A 19,346-nucleotide genomic window follows, 5' to 3' on the forward strand; every position below is an offset into this window, starting at 1 on the left:
TTACTGCCGACAAATCCATTTGTGTTTTGTACTCAATCACATATAATTAGTCTTTTCTTCATGAACAAAAGAACAGGTGTCTTGATCAATTCCGTGCAAGATACTATGGTAAGGTTGGTTAGACCTAATGATATCTAGTGAACCAAACAACACATTTCTGACAGATGTTCATAGTAACAAGATTCTTTTTTCAAACAATCAACTGCTTCTACTCCTACACACACAAAGTAGAGAAAGAAAAGACATTTTAACAACTTAGAGGCTTATAATTTTTCTATAAAAGACATGAGTAGAATTTAAATCCTTCTCTGATATTTTTGCTTCTAACCCCCACTCTGACAAAGTGTAAAACTATTTGTTTTTATTTGATATTCTTCGTTAAAATATGTGGGGAGAGGGTCAGAAGAAAGCACATTAGTTGAAAACCTGGTCAAATTTTAATAAAAGCTGTAGCTCTCTGTAAATAGTACTGACTAGTGTTAATTTTCTGATGTTGATTATTATGTTATTATATAAAATAGTACCATTGGGGGAAGCTGGGTAAAAAGTGGAACTCAGTTTTATTACTTTGTAATTTTTCTGAAGTCTTAAATGATTTTTTAACTTAAAAAATATGTGTTTAACAGTATTTTAGCCAATGACGTATACAAACTTTTGTACATATTGATAGAGACATTCATTCATCTAGTCATTCATTCACTCACTTTGTACTGAGTGCTAACAATATATTGGAGACCATTCATTCTAGGGTCTAATGATGCATGAGGCATCAATCAAAATCTTTTCACTCATGGAACATACATTCTTCTGGGAAAGAAGATCAAAAATAAATAAACAGCAACAATACGTATTTCAGAAAGCGGTATATGCAAATAGAGAGTTCCAAGTTGAGAAGTGTAATTTTTAAAGGACTGTTAAGAAGGCATCTTCAACATTTATAAGATAGATGTTAGCAGCACTATTTGTAATGGCCTTAAAATAGAAACAAGAATTATACACCAAAAGGAAAGTGAATAAATATGTCTGTGTACATTCAGACAGAGGAATATTTTACAAAATTGAAAGAAATAAAGCAAATATATTACCAAATACAAACCTCACAACCATAATATTGGGAATTAGAGTACACGAAATATATTTATGATAATATTCTAACAAAATATTTTAAAATATGCAAAACAATATTATGAATTAAATTTTTTTCTTAAATTGCATGTATATGAGATATACAGAATTCCAGGGAGTTATTATATCTGATAATGAAGGAAAGCAATATTCTATCAGGGATATCACAACAAGGAGGTTCAAATATATTGATATTTTAAATTAATTTTAAAGCTAGTGCTAAGTATCCAGATAAACTTGTGTTAATTTTTATATTTTGTACACCTAAATAATTTTTTAAAAATTTATTAAAAAGTATGTTCAGTAGTTTATCTTAACAAAATATTAGTTTAAATTTATGAGTTCAGAAAATTTTTTAAAGTACATATTTGACACAATGCATGCTCTCTGGTGTGTGTGTGTATGTGTGTGTTTGTGTGTGGTATGCATAATGACATTATGCTAAGATATATATGTATGGAGGAAGGTACAAATGTATGCCTAGGTGTAGACTTAACACTAGCAGTTGACCCAGCATCAGCAGAACAAGCATTGTCAATTATTTTCCTAGAAAGAGTGAAGGAAGGATTTGTCCTAGTTTGACTCCACACTTGCACTTCCACCCTTCTGTCTCTCTGCCCCATGATAAATGTCATACAATTCCAAAATAGTTGGCTGGGTTAAGGTAGCCTTTTGTAGAATATATGTGGCTAATTGGTTTCTTGGGGGTCGATTCTATCTTCATCAATTTATAATTTTTTCAATTTTTTAAAAAGTTATATAGACGGTATTGACAGGGATGTTGATATATCATCATCATCTCCAGTCATCTCATCTTTTTTTTTTGAAACGGAGTTTCGCTCTTGTTACCCAGGCTGGAGTGCAATGGCGCGATCTCAGCTCACCACAACCTCCACCTCCTGGGTTCAGGCAATTCTCTGGCCTCAGCCTCCTGAGTAGCTGGGATTACAGGCACGCGCCACCATGCCCAGCTAATTTTTTGTATTTTTAGTAGAGACGGGGGTCTCACCATGTTGACCAGGATGGTCTCGATCTCTTGACCTCGTGATCCACCCGCCTCGGCCTCCCAAAGTGCTGAGATTACAGGCGTGAGCCACCGCACCCGGCCCCAGCCATCTCATTTTATAGGAAAAAAAAAAAAAAACCCGAAGAACTGGTAATATCTTGGACTTAATGCAGATAAGTGACACAACTAAGCGGTTCCCTGACTATTTCATCTATATTTGTAGCCTCACTAAATCTACATTGATGTACAGATGCAAGAAGTGAGAATATACAGAGAGAAAGCATCCTGATTCTTCTCTACTTAATTGAAAACTTTAATCATTTAAAAAATGCTTTCACAGAAACACAAACTGACAATTCAAACCAAAATCAGTCAATCAACAACTTAGCAAAAAAAAACAAAAACAAAAACAAAAACAAAATGAGGGCAAGAAAACTGAAATGAAATTCTTTGTAATAAGGTCTTTTCTTTATTGTAAATCATATTTTATATGTGTAATATTAATTGAACAGTTAATAACTTAGAAAGGGAGGACAAGAACATTTTCATTCATTAGGGATTTTGAAGTTTTCTTCAAATATTTCATATTAATTTAAAAGATATTTCATTATAAAACATCTGGCTTCCTAAATTACTTTATGCATTTGGTAGCTTATTAGCCTGATCACAAAAATCACATCCATCAGAATCACAACTTGTTTGGACAGATATCAGTGAGCATTTATTGTGTGCTCAATGCCAAAGATCTAGCAGCAAAGACAGACAAATGTTAGAAAAACAATATGGCACTGTACATAATTTAAGAATGACATAAATTTACCTTCAGTTATCCGTATATGATTATGCAAAATTTGAAAGAGATACGAGAGCTATCATTCTCGCTTCTGGAGCTTGAATTTGAAATTTTTTTTTTTTTTTTTTTTGAGACGGAGTTTCGCTCTTGTTACCCAGGCTGGAGTGCAATGGCGCGATCTCGGCTCACTGCAACCTCCGCCTCCTGGGTTCAGGCAATTCTCCTGCCTCAGCCTCCTGAGTAGCTGGGATTACAGGCACGCGCCACCATGGCCAGATAATTTTTTTTTGTATTTTTAGTAGAGACGGGGTTTCACCATGTTGACCAAGATGGTCTGGATCTCTTGACTTCGTGATCCACCCGTCTCGGCCTCCCAAAGTGCTGGGATTACAGGCTTGAGCCACCGCACCCGGCCAAATTTGAAATTTTTCTAGACTGCAAATTCATTTTGTCATACCTTGATGATTGCATTTAGTTTGTGAACTTGTCAACTCTACAGTTAGATTACTTAAAAACTATTTCCAGAGATATTGTTATTAATCTTTGAATGCTCAGCATTTTTATTTCCTCCCAAAAATTGTTTAATTCCATTTCAGGTCTATCAGTGTTCATTATCTTCTTATATTATATATATTTATTATATATACTATATATGTTCACAATATTCAAATATATTTTTCTTTTAAAATCAGCAATTTTGCCTTTAATATAAAATAACATATATAAATGTTATTTATACATATATATATGCATATACTCAGTGTTTACCTTAACAGGTAATTTTTGTCTGTCAGAAATTGTGTTCTGAGAAATATATAACTTGTTCATTATTGAACTATAACTTGCTCATCACTTGGTTCTGGGATTTAAATACCATCTTGTGTTAGAAGATATGCTTGTATTGTTCCTATGAGTGTTTATTATCATCTTGCCTAAAAACACTGTGATGGGAGTATATTCTTGCCCACTGACCAAATGGAATACCTTTAAGCCTCTTATCTTCTCTTAAGTGCATAACCTCTCTCATAAACTGCGTCTTTGCTGTAGGAAATCACTGCAAGTAGGATAAAGGAAAAGACATTAGCTTATTCCTAGTTAAATACTTTGAAAGGCATAGTTTGGTAAGGCAGCCTAGCCATGCTTTAAGTACAAGATACACTGGGCCATACATTTGATTTGTAATCAGATTGTAAGAAGCGAATGTTTCTTACTGTAGTCGCTGTTTTCGTCCTTGGTCCCATCAATGGTACCATCTGGGTGCATCTGCAGGAAATATCCCTGCTGGCTAAATAACCTTGTCACAATCCCTTTCAGCTGGGGTTCTGCAAAACAAAATAATTATTCAAATTTTTACTTGGCTTATAAAAATGCACACTTACAAATTGTTAAAAAAAAATCCTGTAAGTAAATACATAAATGCCAATAGCTTCAATATTGAATTACCTGTTTGGGAGTTGAGTATTTCAGTAACATATCTATGCTTTTTTCTTCCTTCTAGAGGTAGAGCCATAACACTTTTAGCAGTAAACTAAATGCAAATAAATAAAGGCTAATTATGATTAGGAAAATACAGAGACATGCTAAAAAGTGAATTATTTTGCTCCCTTGTGCATCTGGTGTCTGACTACAAGATTTCACCAAGTTTATAGCCCCATTCGAGAAATGACTGTTTAGGCCAAAATGCCTCTGCAATTACTAAAGTTTCTAGTGTCATAATCAGGTCCATAAGATTTCTATTTCTGCAGGGTGTCAGCTGTCCATCAGAAGATCCTGGGTTTTGAATTTGTAATCAAGTTCAACCAGAGAGAATAGTTTGGATGAGAACCACAGGCAATAGCAAAACTCCCGTGGCCATGAGATGTCACTGGGAAATATGTGAAAATGTAAATTTCATCTTCACTAAATACTTCACCAGAGAGGAGCCTCAGTATTCCAAAGGTCATTTCTCTAGTAAAAAAAAAAAAAAAGTCAAGTCATAAATATTTCTCTAAGTTTTTCATTTTTTTTTTTTTTAAGATGGGGTTTCACCATGATGGCCAGGCTGGTCTTGAACTCCTGACCTCAGGTGATCCACCCACCTCAGCCTCCCAAAGTGCTAGGATTACAGGCGTGAGCCACCACACCCGGCCTTTCTCTAAGTATTCCAGCCAGGATTGCTCAACTTTTAAAAACTCTCTAAACACAAATACCTTCAAACTAACCTTTGTATAACACATTTGAATTTTTGTGCATCAGCTAATATAAATATACAAAGCTTTCTCATTGCAGTGCTGGCTGCCAGCAACAATCTAGTTTCCACTGCATCACCATTTTTGTCTCTATTGTTGAGCAGAAATGAATTATTCTAGTGCACTTATAGCCCTAATTATTTCATTAAAATGAGGAGAAAAAGAAAAATGCTGCTTCTGGTGATAAAAATTGAGGCAAAGATGGAAATCGTATGATTGCTGAAGTAGCAACATGGTATCCTCAGAAGGACAATTGCTGAATTTAAGCTAGTCAACTTCATCTTTCATCCATTTATTCAACTAATGTTTACCAAGACTGTCTTTTTTTAGCCAAACAATCTGGTAGGCACTGTGTGTTACAATGAATGCATGTATCGATGTTTATGTCTAAAGGAGAATTCTAGTTAAGCATTTAATGTGATCATTTCTTTGGGAATTGGCCTACACACTATAACAAGTATCTACAGTTGGGACTTTTGCACATGTGACTTGATCACATTCACGTTATTTGGGAATATGGGGAACTGCCTCTGATAACACATCTTTTTCAAAGCAGTCCTAAGAAGCAAAAGAGATGTCAAGAAAATCAGGAATGAGGGAGCAGGCTAATGAAAAAAGAGCTATTGGAAATTAGGCATTCTAACTAATAGGTTTGTACTGACTTTATGGGTTAAATAAATTCATTTTTTTTATGACAGAGTCTCACTCTGTTGCCCAGACTGGAGTGCACTGGCACAATCTCGGCTCATGGCAACCTCTGCCTCCTGGGTTCAAGCAATTCTCCTGTTTCAGCTTCCTGAGTAGCTGGGATTACAGGTGCACACCACTACAACTAACTAATTTTTGTATTTTTAGTAGAGACGGGATTTCACCATGTTGGTCAGGATGGTCTCGAACTCCTTACCTCATGATCTGCCTGCCTTGTCCTCCCAAAGTGCTAGGATTACAGGTGTGAACCTTCGCGCCTGGCCAATAAATTCAATTTTTTAAATTTGTGGGTCTCAATGTCTTCATCAATAAAAATCTGGAAGTTAAACTGAATGACTGTTCCCTCATATGAGTTTCTGTTCACTTTGAGCATATTAGAATCCTCTGCCTTGAGTGGTGGCAGAAATAGAAGAATGGATTTGTCTTCAATGCACACCCTCCATAGGCTCATCCAATCCCACAACTATGGACAAGTCGGGGAAACACGTGACTAAGGTCGCTGCAAACAACATTCTGTGTGCCTCCGCCTTTGGCTACCTGGCTGACAGGTAGCTTCTAATGTGACAGAATCACCCATAGATTTGAACCAAAAATGCTGTGTAGCCCTGAGCAACTCATCTAACATCTGAATCTCAAGTTTTTTTTTAATCTATATAGTAAGATAAAAAACAGTCCTACCCTAACCATGATTATTACAAATTTCACATGAATAATGAGAGAGTATGAACTAGAAAACCCATAAAATATACATCCTAATCAAAGTCTAATGTTTCAACTATGAAAATCAAGGACACGGTATAAGGGAGGTAAAAGAAGAATTCTGAGAAAAGAGTATGTCTCTAGCTTCTGCTTTAGTAAAATATTAACTGAGCTTGTAAAGCCACTAGAGTAAACAGTGGGCTAAAAGTAGAGGACAGAAAATGATAGAAGAGAAAGAGGGTAACTGTCTCACAATTTATATTTTACTTCTAATAAGCTTGATAAAGTCACTTTAAGAAGTCATGGTTTTATTTGTAATGAGAAGCATGACAGCTTAGTCAATAGTGCCTGTAAATGATTGTTTGTTTTCTTCGTGTTCCTCTTTCTGTACCTGTAATTAAACACTTCTTTTGCTTTGGTGGAGCCATCCCTCTGTTGGAGCCCCGGGGATTTGGGTTGGTAACTCTTGCTCAGGATAATGAGTATCAGACTCTGAGCACGCACCTCTGAGAGTAGTACCAGAACAGGCCCAAGAGTCTGTGTTTTAATTATGTTGTGATATGTGAAAATGAACATCCTGCATTATAGAAGTTTCAAGGAGACTTGACCATCTATTGAAAAAAATACCCTGAACATAGATGTGTCACAGAAAGCTGTGTATCCTGAATGGCATTTTATATGTCTATTACCATCAAGTCCTACCAACCTTTCCAAGTTCAGCTCAACATCACCTCCTCCATGAAGTCTTGGCTATCATAAGTGAGATCTCTTTTAACCTCCTCCATGAAGTCTTGGCTATCATAAGTGAGATCTCTTTTATAATGGGGAAAACCAGAACATGTTTTGCTCTATTTTAAAGAAAGGAGGTACAAAATGAGACCACTTTTCAGCACATCCAGCATCCTGGGTACATTCAACTAACACACATTTATTTGTTAGACTATGCTTGGGGACCCAAGATATGAATAAAATCTTTGCTGTCCTCAGGGAGCACCCGGTCTGATGCATGAAACATATTTATGTATAATACTAGTGTGGGGAGAGCTGATAAAGGAGGAAGTGAAGCACAGTGGTGTGATGGCACCAAGGAGCAAGGGACCAGTTCTGTCTGAAGGTTGGGATAAGGCACTTCATTGTGTGGAATGTCCTTCCTCTGGTTTCCTTGCCTATGACAATCCTACACATTGTATGTACACTGGAATGTGCAGGATTGTCATAGGCAAGGAAACCAGAGGAAGGACATTCCACACAAAACATGGCAACTCTGGGAATGATGCAGTCTGATAAAGACAGGATAGAGAAAAAGGGTTCTCAAATGCAGACACACAAGTAAGTGCCTGTTCTCAACGAATGTTCATAGCACAACGGTGACTCTAAGACAAACAGGGTCAATGGAATACGTTTTCCATGAAGCTATTTTTTTTCTCAGTTTATATGACTCCTGGATTTTAAGATTATGCTCTTCCATTACTGTTTTTCTTTTTTTAATGAAATGATGGCTATATTATTAGATGGTGGGGAGGAAGGGTTGGTTTGTTCCCTTTTGTGCTCTAAAGTGGTGTGGCAAACACTGCTAGCATTTCACTGAAATCCATTTCCTCTTTTTTTCTGGGCACCCAGCTAGACCATATGTCCTAGCCTCCCTTGCAGTTAGGTTTGGCAGATGAATGAGTGTCATATGGAATGTAAGTGGAAATGATGTGTGCCATTTTCAGGCCAAGGTTTTTAAAAGCAAACATTCTCCTCCACATTCTCTTTTCCTTAACACCGGCCAGATTAAGAGAACATAGCCCTAGGGGCTACAGAAGCAACAGAATGGAAGAATGTTGGGTCCCTGAATAACAGGTAAAGAAAAGATGACAGCCATGGAAATAGCTACCTTGAACAGTGAAATGAATAAGAAATAAATTTCCATTGGCTATGCACAATGTGCTTTGAACTTCCTTCCAAAATATACAATATGGAAAGGGAAGGAGTAAGTAATATTATGGTAGAGAAACCTAACAAACAAAGCACCATCTCAGTCAGGTGATCAAGGTTAATATCATCAATTATAAAACATGCTGATATTATGTACTCTTGAGATTATGTGATGAGCACAGCACTTTACCTCTGTGATCTTCCTCCAAAAAACCCACAACCTCAGTCTAATCATGAAAAAGAATAGACAAATGCCAATTAAAGAATATTCTACAAAATACTTGACCATTACTCCTCCAAATGGATTGTTCATAACACAAAGAAGGGATAAATACTTGAGGTGAGAGATAATCTATTTGCCATGATGTGATTACTATACATCATATGCCTGTATCAAAATATTTCATGTACTCCACAAATATATACACCTACCATGTACCCATAAAAGGTTAAAAATTAATTTTTTTAAGAAAACCTTATCAATGTCACTGAAGAAAATGAGTGTCTAGGAAAAAGTCATAAATAAAAGGAGTCTAAAAAAACATGACAACTATATGTAACGGGGCATTCTGAATGAGATCCTAGAGCTGAAAAAGAGCATTATGTAAAAATGAAGGAAAGCTGAATAAAATATGGATTTTAGTTAAACATACTGTTATGATAGATTCTTAATTGTGACAAATGTCTCACACTAACGTAAGCTGTTACTATGGGAAATTGTATGTAGGGTATATGGGAACTCTGTACTATCTTCACATCTCCACAAATTTAAAAACATTCTAAAATAGGTTTATTAAAAATACTAAGTACAGCCAAAAAAGCAAGTAAAAAATGTTTTCCTCAAAGAGGCTGAATGATAAAGAAGGTAAAGGATAGGTAAGTGGATAGGATACCACTTCCCTTCAGGATGACATGGCAGTTTCAGCAGAAGGTTTGAATTCAGAGCCACTCAGAAGAACTGACACATGCGGGAGCTATCCAGACGTTCCTGCTGGCTTGACCATCTAATGCTATGGAGCATTTCGTAGGTACACAATGGAAATCCAGAACAGAGACAGAGCCAAGGGGCCCTGACAACACATCTCAGGATGAATATTCAGTTATAGGAAATAGGGTGAATTTAGACATGGAAAGGATAGACACTTTCCTTCATTAACTTCAAAGGTAAAACACAGAATAACAAAACTCTGGCTCAGAGAGACAGTGTCTTTTCCAAGGTCACACAGCTAACACATTGATGAGTTCAGACAAGAACTCAGTTCCTATATACTGAATGGACATCATCCTTTCCTTTCCAAAGAGCAGCCAAGACATAATTCTTACCATATTAAAGCTGAGGGTTTGGGGAGCAAGAAGGGAGAAGAGAGGAGAAAAGAAGGAGGGGAGATATCTAGTTGTACATCAGTTATTAGAGTATGGGTTGATAAAGAGAAGCAGTTACAGAAAACTGTGCAAGAAATATATATATAATATACATATTTTAGTATCAAAGGTTTTATATTTATATAAAATATATATTTACATATTTATATATAAATACAAATATAAAACCTTTGATACTAAAATCGTCTAGGGCCAGCATAATCACATATATCCAAACTTTAAAGAAAGTGTCGACATATAAACTCCAATCTAAAATGAAAACTATTATAATAGTAATGAAAGTTGTGTCATGGAGGGCATATCTAGAGAATTAATACTACTTTTAATAACAATGACCATATTTGAACCCATCTCCTTCATGGAAGGCATTCTTCCGATAATTTTACTGTGGTTTTATTTATTATGCAAAACAACTGACTGTATGAGGTACTCTATTCTCATTTTTCAATTGTTGTTGAGATTCAAGGAAGCTGCATTGCTTTTGCCCAAGGTTACAGAGCTAAAAACGAAGAGGCAGGTCTAGCTTAACAGTCTATTGTGACAGCCACTCTCTAACACTGTTCGGTCACTTTTAAAAGAATATTGGCAAAACTGGAACATGTCCAGAGGAAAGGGGGCCAAATAAAGAGGGAATATATGACTGTCACATGTGCAGCCTAGAAAAGGGAGGATTTGGAGAGCTGTCTCCACATTCTTGAAAATCCCAAGAAGTAAACAGCCAATTTGTTCTCCGTAGAGATAGACCTAGGGCCAATGGGTGAAAGTTACAGGAATGCAGACTTAAAAGATCTTTCCGTTAATTGTATTCAAAGAGAGAACAGGTTGCCTAAGGAAAGAGTGAGTTTTCAGTCATAAACAGAAACAGGAAGAAGCAGAAAAACTACAGATCTGAGCAGCTGTAAAGGACACGGATGTCTCCAAAGACTCAGACTATGTGAGTGAGAATGAAAGGTTCTTTCTACCCTGATGTCCTGAAACGCTTTGGGACAAGCCAGATGGTCCACTCAATACAATTCCACTTTTCTGTTTCCTTAGTTGGTGCTTGAGACAGGGAATTAAAAAGACTGTTTACCAGGCATCCGGAAAATGCACTCTTCTTTATAAATGGTAAACATGGATTGTGGAGTAGTTTGATGGGTTCTTTTAATCAGTCTCTTTGGGTTTACAAATGGGCCTTTGGTATTAACATTTAATGTTGTCCACTTAAAGGAACTGAGATTGAAGAAGCTGTTAAATGTAATTCTTGACAAGTGGTTCTGGGGCATTACACTGATGCAGACTTCAAAATTAGACTATTAGGGCTAAACAATGTTCATAAGCAAATACATTTCTGACCAATCATAACTAAGGGGTATAGACTATGGCATATTTACATACCATAAACCAAAGACCCAGACAAATCAGAAATAATCTACAGTAAGCATTTGAAAAAGGATGGAACTTGTCTGGACTTCTCAATACATCAAAAAATTGCAACTACATTGAGTTATAGGGATTCATTAAAAATTTATGCTATTTAGTAAAAGAGAAGCAGGCCTGAGGCCCCTTATTCACTCAAGACACTGCAACAAACAGACCTAGAGGAACACCTTCCTGAAATGAAAAGATAAGGCTGAAGATGTGCCACTGTAAGCCTGGCAGAAATCTGCTCTGTGGAGTAAAATGAGTCCTGTCCCATCCCTCATCTTCAATCTCCCCACCGATCAAATGAAGATGATAGACACCATCAGCAGTTACCTACCTGAGGCCATGACTCTCTCCACAAAATGCTAACATCCCAAGGCAATTCCGTTGCTAAATGCATATCTATTTACTTCATCAACAGATACCATTGGCACATTTTATTTTTAAAAAAATGAATATTTATTAAGCAGCAGCCTTTGCAACAGATATTCTTCTGAGCACAAGGGATAATCAACTGCGTGCTGCTAGTAAACCAGCTTTCCCCCACCTCCCTCCCCTGCCAAAAAGACAGAGCAGAAAAGAAAACCCAAAACTGGACTTCTATGAGATGACTTCAACTATGCAACTACCTCATGTATGACTGTAAAACTACTACTTGACATCACTGAACATAAATACGAAGCTGAAAAGAGGTGAGCACCATCAGCTCCAGCTCAACACTGAATATAATAGAGGATAAAACATAAAGTGTGCATTCTAGTAGGGAGACAGAAAATAGACATATAAACAATATATAATAGAAGGTTAGTATAAGTGCTCTGATAAAAATGAAAGCAATAAAAAAAAGATAGAGCATGCAAGGGATGGATGTGTTATGGTGGACACACCGAATAGAAGATAACATCACAGAAGCCTAAACGAAGAGAGGAAGGAAACCATTAAGGGTATCTAACAGAAATGCATTCCAGGAGCAGGGAGTAGCAGGTGTAAAGCAATCCTAATACCTGACAAGATTAAGAACCAACAGGTGAGAGGCTCTCTGAAGATCCTTCCTCTATGCCAAGAGTCCACCAACTACAGCCCTGTGGCTGCCAGTGTTGTTAATAAAGTTTTATTAGAGCATGGCCATGCCCATTCACTCATGCATTGCATCTGGCTGCTTTCATGCTAAAACAAAGGTGAGTAGTTGCAACAGATACCCTAAACCCTGCAAAGCCTGAAATCTTTACTAAAACAGACCCTTTAAGGAGAGTCTGCCAGCCCTTTCTCTACTTGCTTCTGTAGTTCCCTCTGCCTGAAATGCACAACCCCTGCCTTCCTCCTCTGCCTAGGAGTCCTCCAGCGCCTTCTAAGCACAGCTTTCTTCCACAAGGTCTTCCCTGTCACCCTGAGGCAAAATTAATCACTCCCTCTTCAGAGCTCTATTGTGCATGGGTTAGGAGAGCTGTGGGCTCTTTTAGAGCTGCTGGCTTACACCTCTGTCTCTGCTGCTGAACTATGAACTTCTCAGGGCAGAGAGCTTATTCGTCAACTCTATACCAGCACCTAACACACTGCCAGGCACAGGGTAGGGAAGGAGTGTTTGTATGCTGAAGGAATGAAAGTAATAAGTTATACTTGGCATTTTCCTTTGTCACCTGTGACTTTCAAAGGAGCTTCTCATTTGTATAAAGAGCTGTTTATAGCCGTTTAATATAATGCCTCTGGCCTCTAGTGCGTTTCTTTATATTTTGTCCTGAACGCTGATCAGTCTGACAAGCACAGCAGCCTCCCCCATAAACAGTCTCCAAAGCCCTGAGTTGCCTCACACTTCAACGGAAATGGAGTGACCTTGAGACAGGCAATCCTTAACCTTCATACTGTCTCAAAGCTAAATCCAAAGGAAAAAAACCTGCATTTCTGGAGTTTCCTCTTCACCAAAGCAGTCCGAGCTACAGAAGACATGAGACAGAGGGCAGGAAACCTGGGCTAAGATGTGAAACACCAACAGGGACAAGGTTTTTGTACTGAGCCAATTTTATTCCTCATAGCATTAGCCCCCTTCCTCCTAGAGTCTTCTTTGTAATATGCTCATGAAAATTTAAAATAACTCCAGCACCATTTATTGACTTCCGACATGCACTAGGTGCTGGGTACAAAGATGAGTAAGATGCAATTCCTGCCTTGAAAGCACCCACGGCCTCATCAGGGAGACACATACACAACCAATCATTATAGCAGTGAACATGAAAAGTGCTGTCATAAACGAACAAACAAAATGCCATGAAATCACAGAATGGGGATGCTAATTTTACCTGGGATGGCAGGTTCTGGGACAAGAAACAGTTACAAAAGGCTTTGAAGATGAAGCATCATTTTATAGTTAGCCCAGAATAGGCAGGAGGACTTTGCTTTGAACATCACCAGCAGAAGCAAGGTTACAGACGGATGCATGTGCTTAGCATGTGAAGGGACCAGGTATGTAGATGGGTGTGGCCAGGGTGAAGGAAATACAGGGGTGTATGCAGAGGCTAGAGGTGACAGCAGAAAAGAAACAGGGTACAGGACACTTGAGAGTCCTTAAGCAAAGCTATTAACAAGTTTTACTTTATGCTTTAAATGAATCATCTCCAAACTTTTCTAATTATACATCCCTATCAGTAAATTATTTTAAATCTGCAGCCTCCAAATAAGTCCCTTTATAATGTGTCAAGTGTATGTACCACTCTGTAAATTATGTGTATAATATAAATCAAAATAGGAATTTTTAAATGAGATCAATGATAAGCACAAACAAACTTTTTAATTGACAGACATAGTGGTACATACCTGCATTCCTAACTGTTCAAGGAGGCTGAGGTGGGAGGACTGCTTGAGCCCGGAAGTACAAGGCTGCAGTGAACTATGACTGCATCATTGTACTCCAGCCTGGGAGACAGATGAGAACTTGTATTTTAAAAAAAAAGTTGTAATAGTATTTTTTTTCATATGCCAAAGGCTGTCAGGTCCCACATACTTCAGAGGCCAATGCATTAAGCAATGGGAAAACTTGGAAGGATTTTAAGTCAGGGGCTAAAATTATGAGGGTAGTATTTTAGAAAGTCAAACTGAAGAACAATAGTGAAGGCGGAGTTAAAATGGGTGATACTGTGGTCATGGGAGCCAGTAGGGAGCTATTCCAGATAATAAGGGCCCTAGATAGGCACTGGCAATGGAGATGCAAAACGCTGTGAGCCAGAGGACTGACTGTGCTTGGTGTGCTAATGCTCCAGCCACCTTAAGGATGAAAGTCTCATTTCAGTTGTAAATCCAAATCCCAAATCCGAATGCAGTCAATCATCACCTTCCTAAGGGAGTCCTATTTAAATGTAGAATATTAATGAAGGTGTGGGTGAAGAAAGCTTAATGCAGGCAGTCTCATGAAGCCTAATACCTTCTTGCCCTTTAAGAATCTTGGAGGGGATTTTGTTCATGGAGGGGAGTTTGATACTGGTCAATCTCATTGGGTCAAAACTCCTCGATCTTTCTCAAATGACCATCCAGAGAAGTAGACCTGGAATGAACATGGCTTTCCAGGCAGCTTAAAAATGACTGCTGGAGACTGCAGATCACAAGACACTTCAAACATGAAGATAATTCTAAAATCTTAAGATTTCAGAGCCAGAAAAAGCCATTCAGGACAATCTAATTCAAGGCTCATGTTACAGATGAAGAAACAAAACACAGGGAGAGGGGAAATTCTCATGGCAGCACATCTCCCAATCCCTGGAGTCAGAGCTCTTTAGTATTCCAGGATTTTTCAGTTCTTTGCCTCCCAGAGGTTTCCTGATCTTACCCCAAACTAGCTGCATGGTATCCAGAAAGCTATTTCATTTCCTCATGCATAGGCATACTTTGCTTCTCATGAAATTGTTTAGATGACTGAGATCCACTTCTAAAGGCTGTTCTAAGAAATTAGGAATACATATTACAGTGTGCTATATGACTAGGAAACCAAGCTTATATGGAAGATTGAACTTTCAGACAGAATTAACATAGATAGGAAAACCCATGGTTAGTTAGCAGAAGCAATGGGCAAATTCTCCTGAGTTTCATGCACAGATAGAAAATGCCAAGCACTTAACAAATGCCAGACACTTTATGTGGATTATCTCTGAATTTCCATTGAAATAATTTAAAGCAGGTGCTATCATTGGGCCATATATATATAGATAGATAGATACATACATACATACATATATATATAGATACATACATATATATATTATATATAATATATAATATATATATTATATTATATTATATATATGAACTAACTGAGGCTTATAGAGGCTAAATCACTAGTGCTAAATTACAGAGTTAACCCATGCCAGTGCCAAGGTGGAAGCTTTTTGCTTTACACCTTCTCATTGCTAATCATCGATTGTCTTTTAAAGAACTCTAAAATGCTAATACCGCTTTAACTGGGATCAGCCTACAAAACCTGTGGAAATCTATAAAGCCAGCGACCAGGAATAAAAAGCAAACACTAAACTGGAGTTGAGAACATAGCTTTTGGCCTCCTGGTACAAAAAAAGTGGCGGGGATGTAGACACTTCTATGTACACAGAAAGTCTTCTGTAATAAAAGCATCCTCATTTGGCACAGAAAAATCTTCTTTGTCTCTTTTTTCACAGACACATCTTTTGGCACCAGAAATAAATGAACAGGACACATTATTTGGGCGAGCACAGGCATGACAGTTCCCTGACATCAGGGGAGCTGCACAAATGTTGGACTTGTCCTGAAACTGCCTTGGATATCAGAGGTCTGTTTATCCAGGTTGGCAAGCCTGAGGAATTCCCTCATGCACCCCAAATGTAAATTACCTGCAGGGATAATATTATTGTTGTTAAATGTGATTTTTGTCTTTCATTTTTTCATACCATACACACAAACACACACACACACCACACAAAAAAAAAAAAAAAGAAAAGAAAAGCTTTGTCATTGCAGAGTCAACGAGAGTGAGCTCTAGGGATAATAATATTTTTGGCAAAAGAGTAGTTGAGAGCTCCAAGAGCACATCCACCAGCCTTGACCCTGGTAAGTTCAGGCAGGGTGGTGCAGGGGGATGTGCAGTTCAGAGGGAGCCAGACATTTAGGGCCTAATTCCAATTGTTTGCTCCTCTCCATCCCCACTGCCTCCATCTTTGTTCAGACCATTAAGTGCTCTGGGCTAGATTCCTCTATAGCCTCCTCACTAACACTCTTACCCTCTTTCCCTTCCAAACCACACTACAGTCAAGCTAATATTTTACAATATAAATTGGATCATGCCACTCATCTGCTTAAACTCTTTAACAGCTTCCCATTTCACTTACAATAAAACATCAGACCCTTAGCATGGCCGGGAGAGCTTTGCACCATCTGGCTCCTGCCTACAGTTTCATCATCGTCTCATTTTACTCTCTCCCTGGCTCACTAAGCTCTAGGCACATGCACCGCCCTTCTATTCAGACCTAGGGATTTTTGCACAAACATTTCCCTCTGCGTGGATTGATTTCTTCCTGAAATAACTTCACATCACTGCATAAATGCAATTTCACAGAGGTCTTGTCTAGGCCTCCAACCTAAATTTGCCTCCACATTTGTACAGATACAATCTGGCAGCACAGCAGTGTTTATTTTCCTCCCTTCATTTCACATAGTTCAGTTTGTAATTAGATATCTATTTCTCTTTGTTGTTTAATATCAATCTCCCACTCTAGACTGTAGACTCCCTGAGGGTGAGGCCATGAAACTTTTTATTACAGAATACCTAGTTCTTAGCATAGTGCCTGTTTAACACATAGAAAGCAAATTTTTTTTTTTTCAGTGACCTAGTTTCTTTGCTCTGGGCTTCAGATTTCATCTATAAAACTACGGAATTGAAGAGTTTGGTGGCTCCAAGTCCAGGTCCTAGAAACCCAAGGGAGTCTCAGGTCAAGATAGATCCTTACAAATTATTTTTCATAAATTAGAATTTAAAATGGAGAAAATACTTTTAATAGATATCTCTTACCACTGTAAATCAATTAAGATTCTTAAAATTTCAATTAAATCATAATCTATACAAACTATATTAATATAATTTATTACTTGATATTATATCACATAAGAGGACAGAAAATATTTATCAAATGTGGATAACACAAGCACTGTAAATATATAATCAGGGGTTGTGTGCTACAACTGAAACTCCATTTTGGGAGGTTCTTAGGGAGAAGTGAAACACAGGTACAAGAAGCTACCACTGTGACTGATAATGAGGGACTGTGATATAGATGCTACAATCCCATCAATAAAGAAATGAACCAGTGCTTTCAGACAAAGTGCCAGGACAATACTTTGAAGAGTGGCTGATCTGATTGTAGATACACATTACCAAAGCCTACAATTCTCATAACCAACTCCAAGAAGTATACTCCGGATTCAATACAGCAAGGATTGATCTACCCACAGCTAAGCATTCTCTCTAACCTTATAAAGAAGGCCAGCTTGACTTCAACACCCATAACCTATTTTAAAAATTAAGAACAGTTTCCCATTCACATGTGACATGTTATATTAAGAAAAGGCATGATTTGTCAACAAATAATTTTTAAAGGGCAAATGTTTGTTAAACATTAAAGTGTATGTTGAATTTTGTCTATGTATAACAGAATCAAAAATATAAATACATTTTTTTATTTGATACTTGCTTGAAAATCCTGCACTTTGTTTTATAAAAACTGGTTTAATTTTAGAATCTCTGTGTTTTCTTTCTAGTGTCCAAATGAAATTAAAAAATTGAAGCTCTTCCCAAGTATGTATCCATACATAATGTATTCTGTCCATGGATCACCTCTGTAGTCACAAATGGAAAAACAAATTAGATACAATATTCATAAGACTTTCTTCTTTAAATCTGATATTAGGGCTCTAAAAACATCTATATGTACCATGTAAGAATTTTTATCACTGATTTTGTTTTGGTGAAGATTATCTTATGATTTCAAGATGTATTATAATTTTACCTATCCATTAACAGTTTTATTAATTTGAGGTATCTTTTCAGCATGAAATATTTCAAACATGCAGAAAACAGAAAAATAATAATAACCTTTAATAGTGCTTATCATAAACTAGGGACTCAAATGATTTTTATATGCCTAGTACTTACTCATTCCATCTTTGCATTCGCTGTATGAGATTAGTATTATTTTTTCTCTCTCATTTTATAGATACTAATACTAAGGCACAAGTGAAGGGACTGATCAATGGCTCACCCACATGTCATAAGTAGAAGGGCTGTGAAGATTTGAGCCCAGGCAGTCTGGATCCAGAACCCACAGAACAGATTATCATTCTCACTGCCTCTCAAATATCCATGTACTCATCATCCATATTTAATAAATACTAGCATTTTCCATCATTGCTTCAGATCATTTCACAGAATTAAACCATTACACTCATCTCTTTAATTCCACTCCATCACTTTGCTAACGAGATTCAACCATATTTTCTGAATTTGGGAGGTAGGCTTCCTATTCACATAGCTGTGCCTGTACTCCCTCTGTAAATATTCACAAAAAGTGCCTACTGCAGTTTTCTGTGTGTACATTTTAACATAAAGATATGCCATGTATATTATCCAGCAATTTGATTATCTGGTTCAACATTGTATTAACACCATACATATTGGATTTTGAATTTTCATCAGATTTGAAATTTCTGTAACAGATGACTATAGTCATTTTGCTTTAAATTTTCTGATTTAGCTGTTTTTATTTATGTCATCTTAGTTTGTGGTTTTTATTTATTATGCATTTCTTTGCTTCTTTATTTTATCCTTATGTTCCTTCAGTTAGATCGACTTATACTCCCTCCAATTTTTCCCTTTATCTTGAACTGGAAATTACAGTTCTGTTTCTATTATTTTAGTAGTTATCCTTACCTATCTAACATAAATTTGTAGTTTAACAAAATCCAAGTTTAATTGTTAATTATTAAGCTTTTACCAAATAATGCAAATGGCCAAAATGTCAAATCCACCCATTTCTACCACTGCTTACTATTTTAGTAAGTAAACCCATGAAGT

At 37.1% G+C, this 19,346-nt stretch overlaps 1 protein-coding gene across 8 annotated transcripts in view; it reads right to left on the reverse strand.

The window, feature by feature from the left end:
- FGF12 (fibroblast growth factor 12) overlaps positions 1-19,346 on the reverse strand; it is a 584,819-nt gene that overhangs the window by 209,070 nt on the left and 356,403 nt on the right. For all 8 annotated transcript variants that reach the window (XM_035276103.3, XM_003734814.6, XM_078350516.1 and 5 more), the window contains one exon: positions 4,136-4,246. In XM_035276103.3, the coding sequence (XP_035131994.1) occupies positions 4,136-4,187 (52 nt within the window). In that variant the 5' untranslated portion in view covers positions 4,188-4,246. The remainder of the gene's footprint in view (positions 1-4,135; positions 4,247-19,346) is intronic.

The sequence above is a fragment of the Callithrix jacchus genome, chromosome 15 (assembly GCF_049354715.1).
Source record: "Callithrix jacchus isolate 240 chromosome 15, calJac240_pri, whole genome shotgun sequence".
Lineage (NCBI taxonomy): Eukaryota > Metazoa > Chordata > Mammalia > Primates > Cebidae > Callithrix > Callithrix jacchus.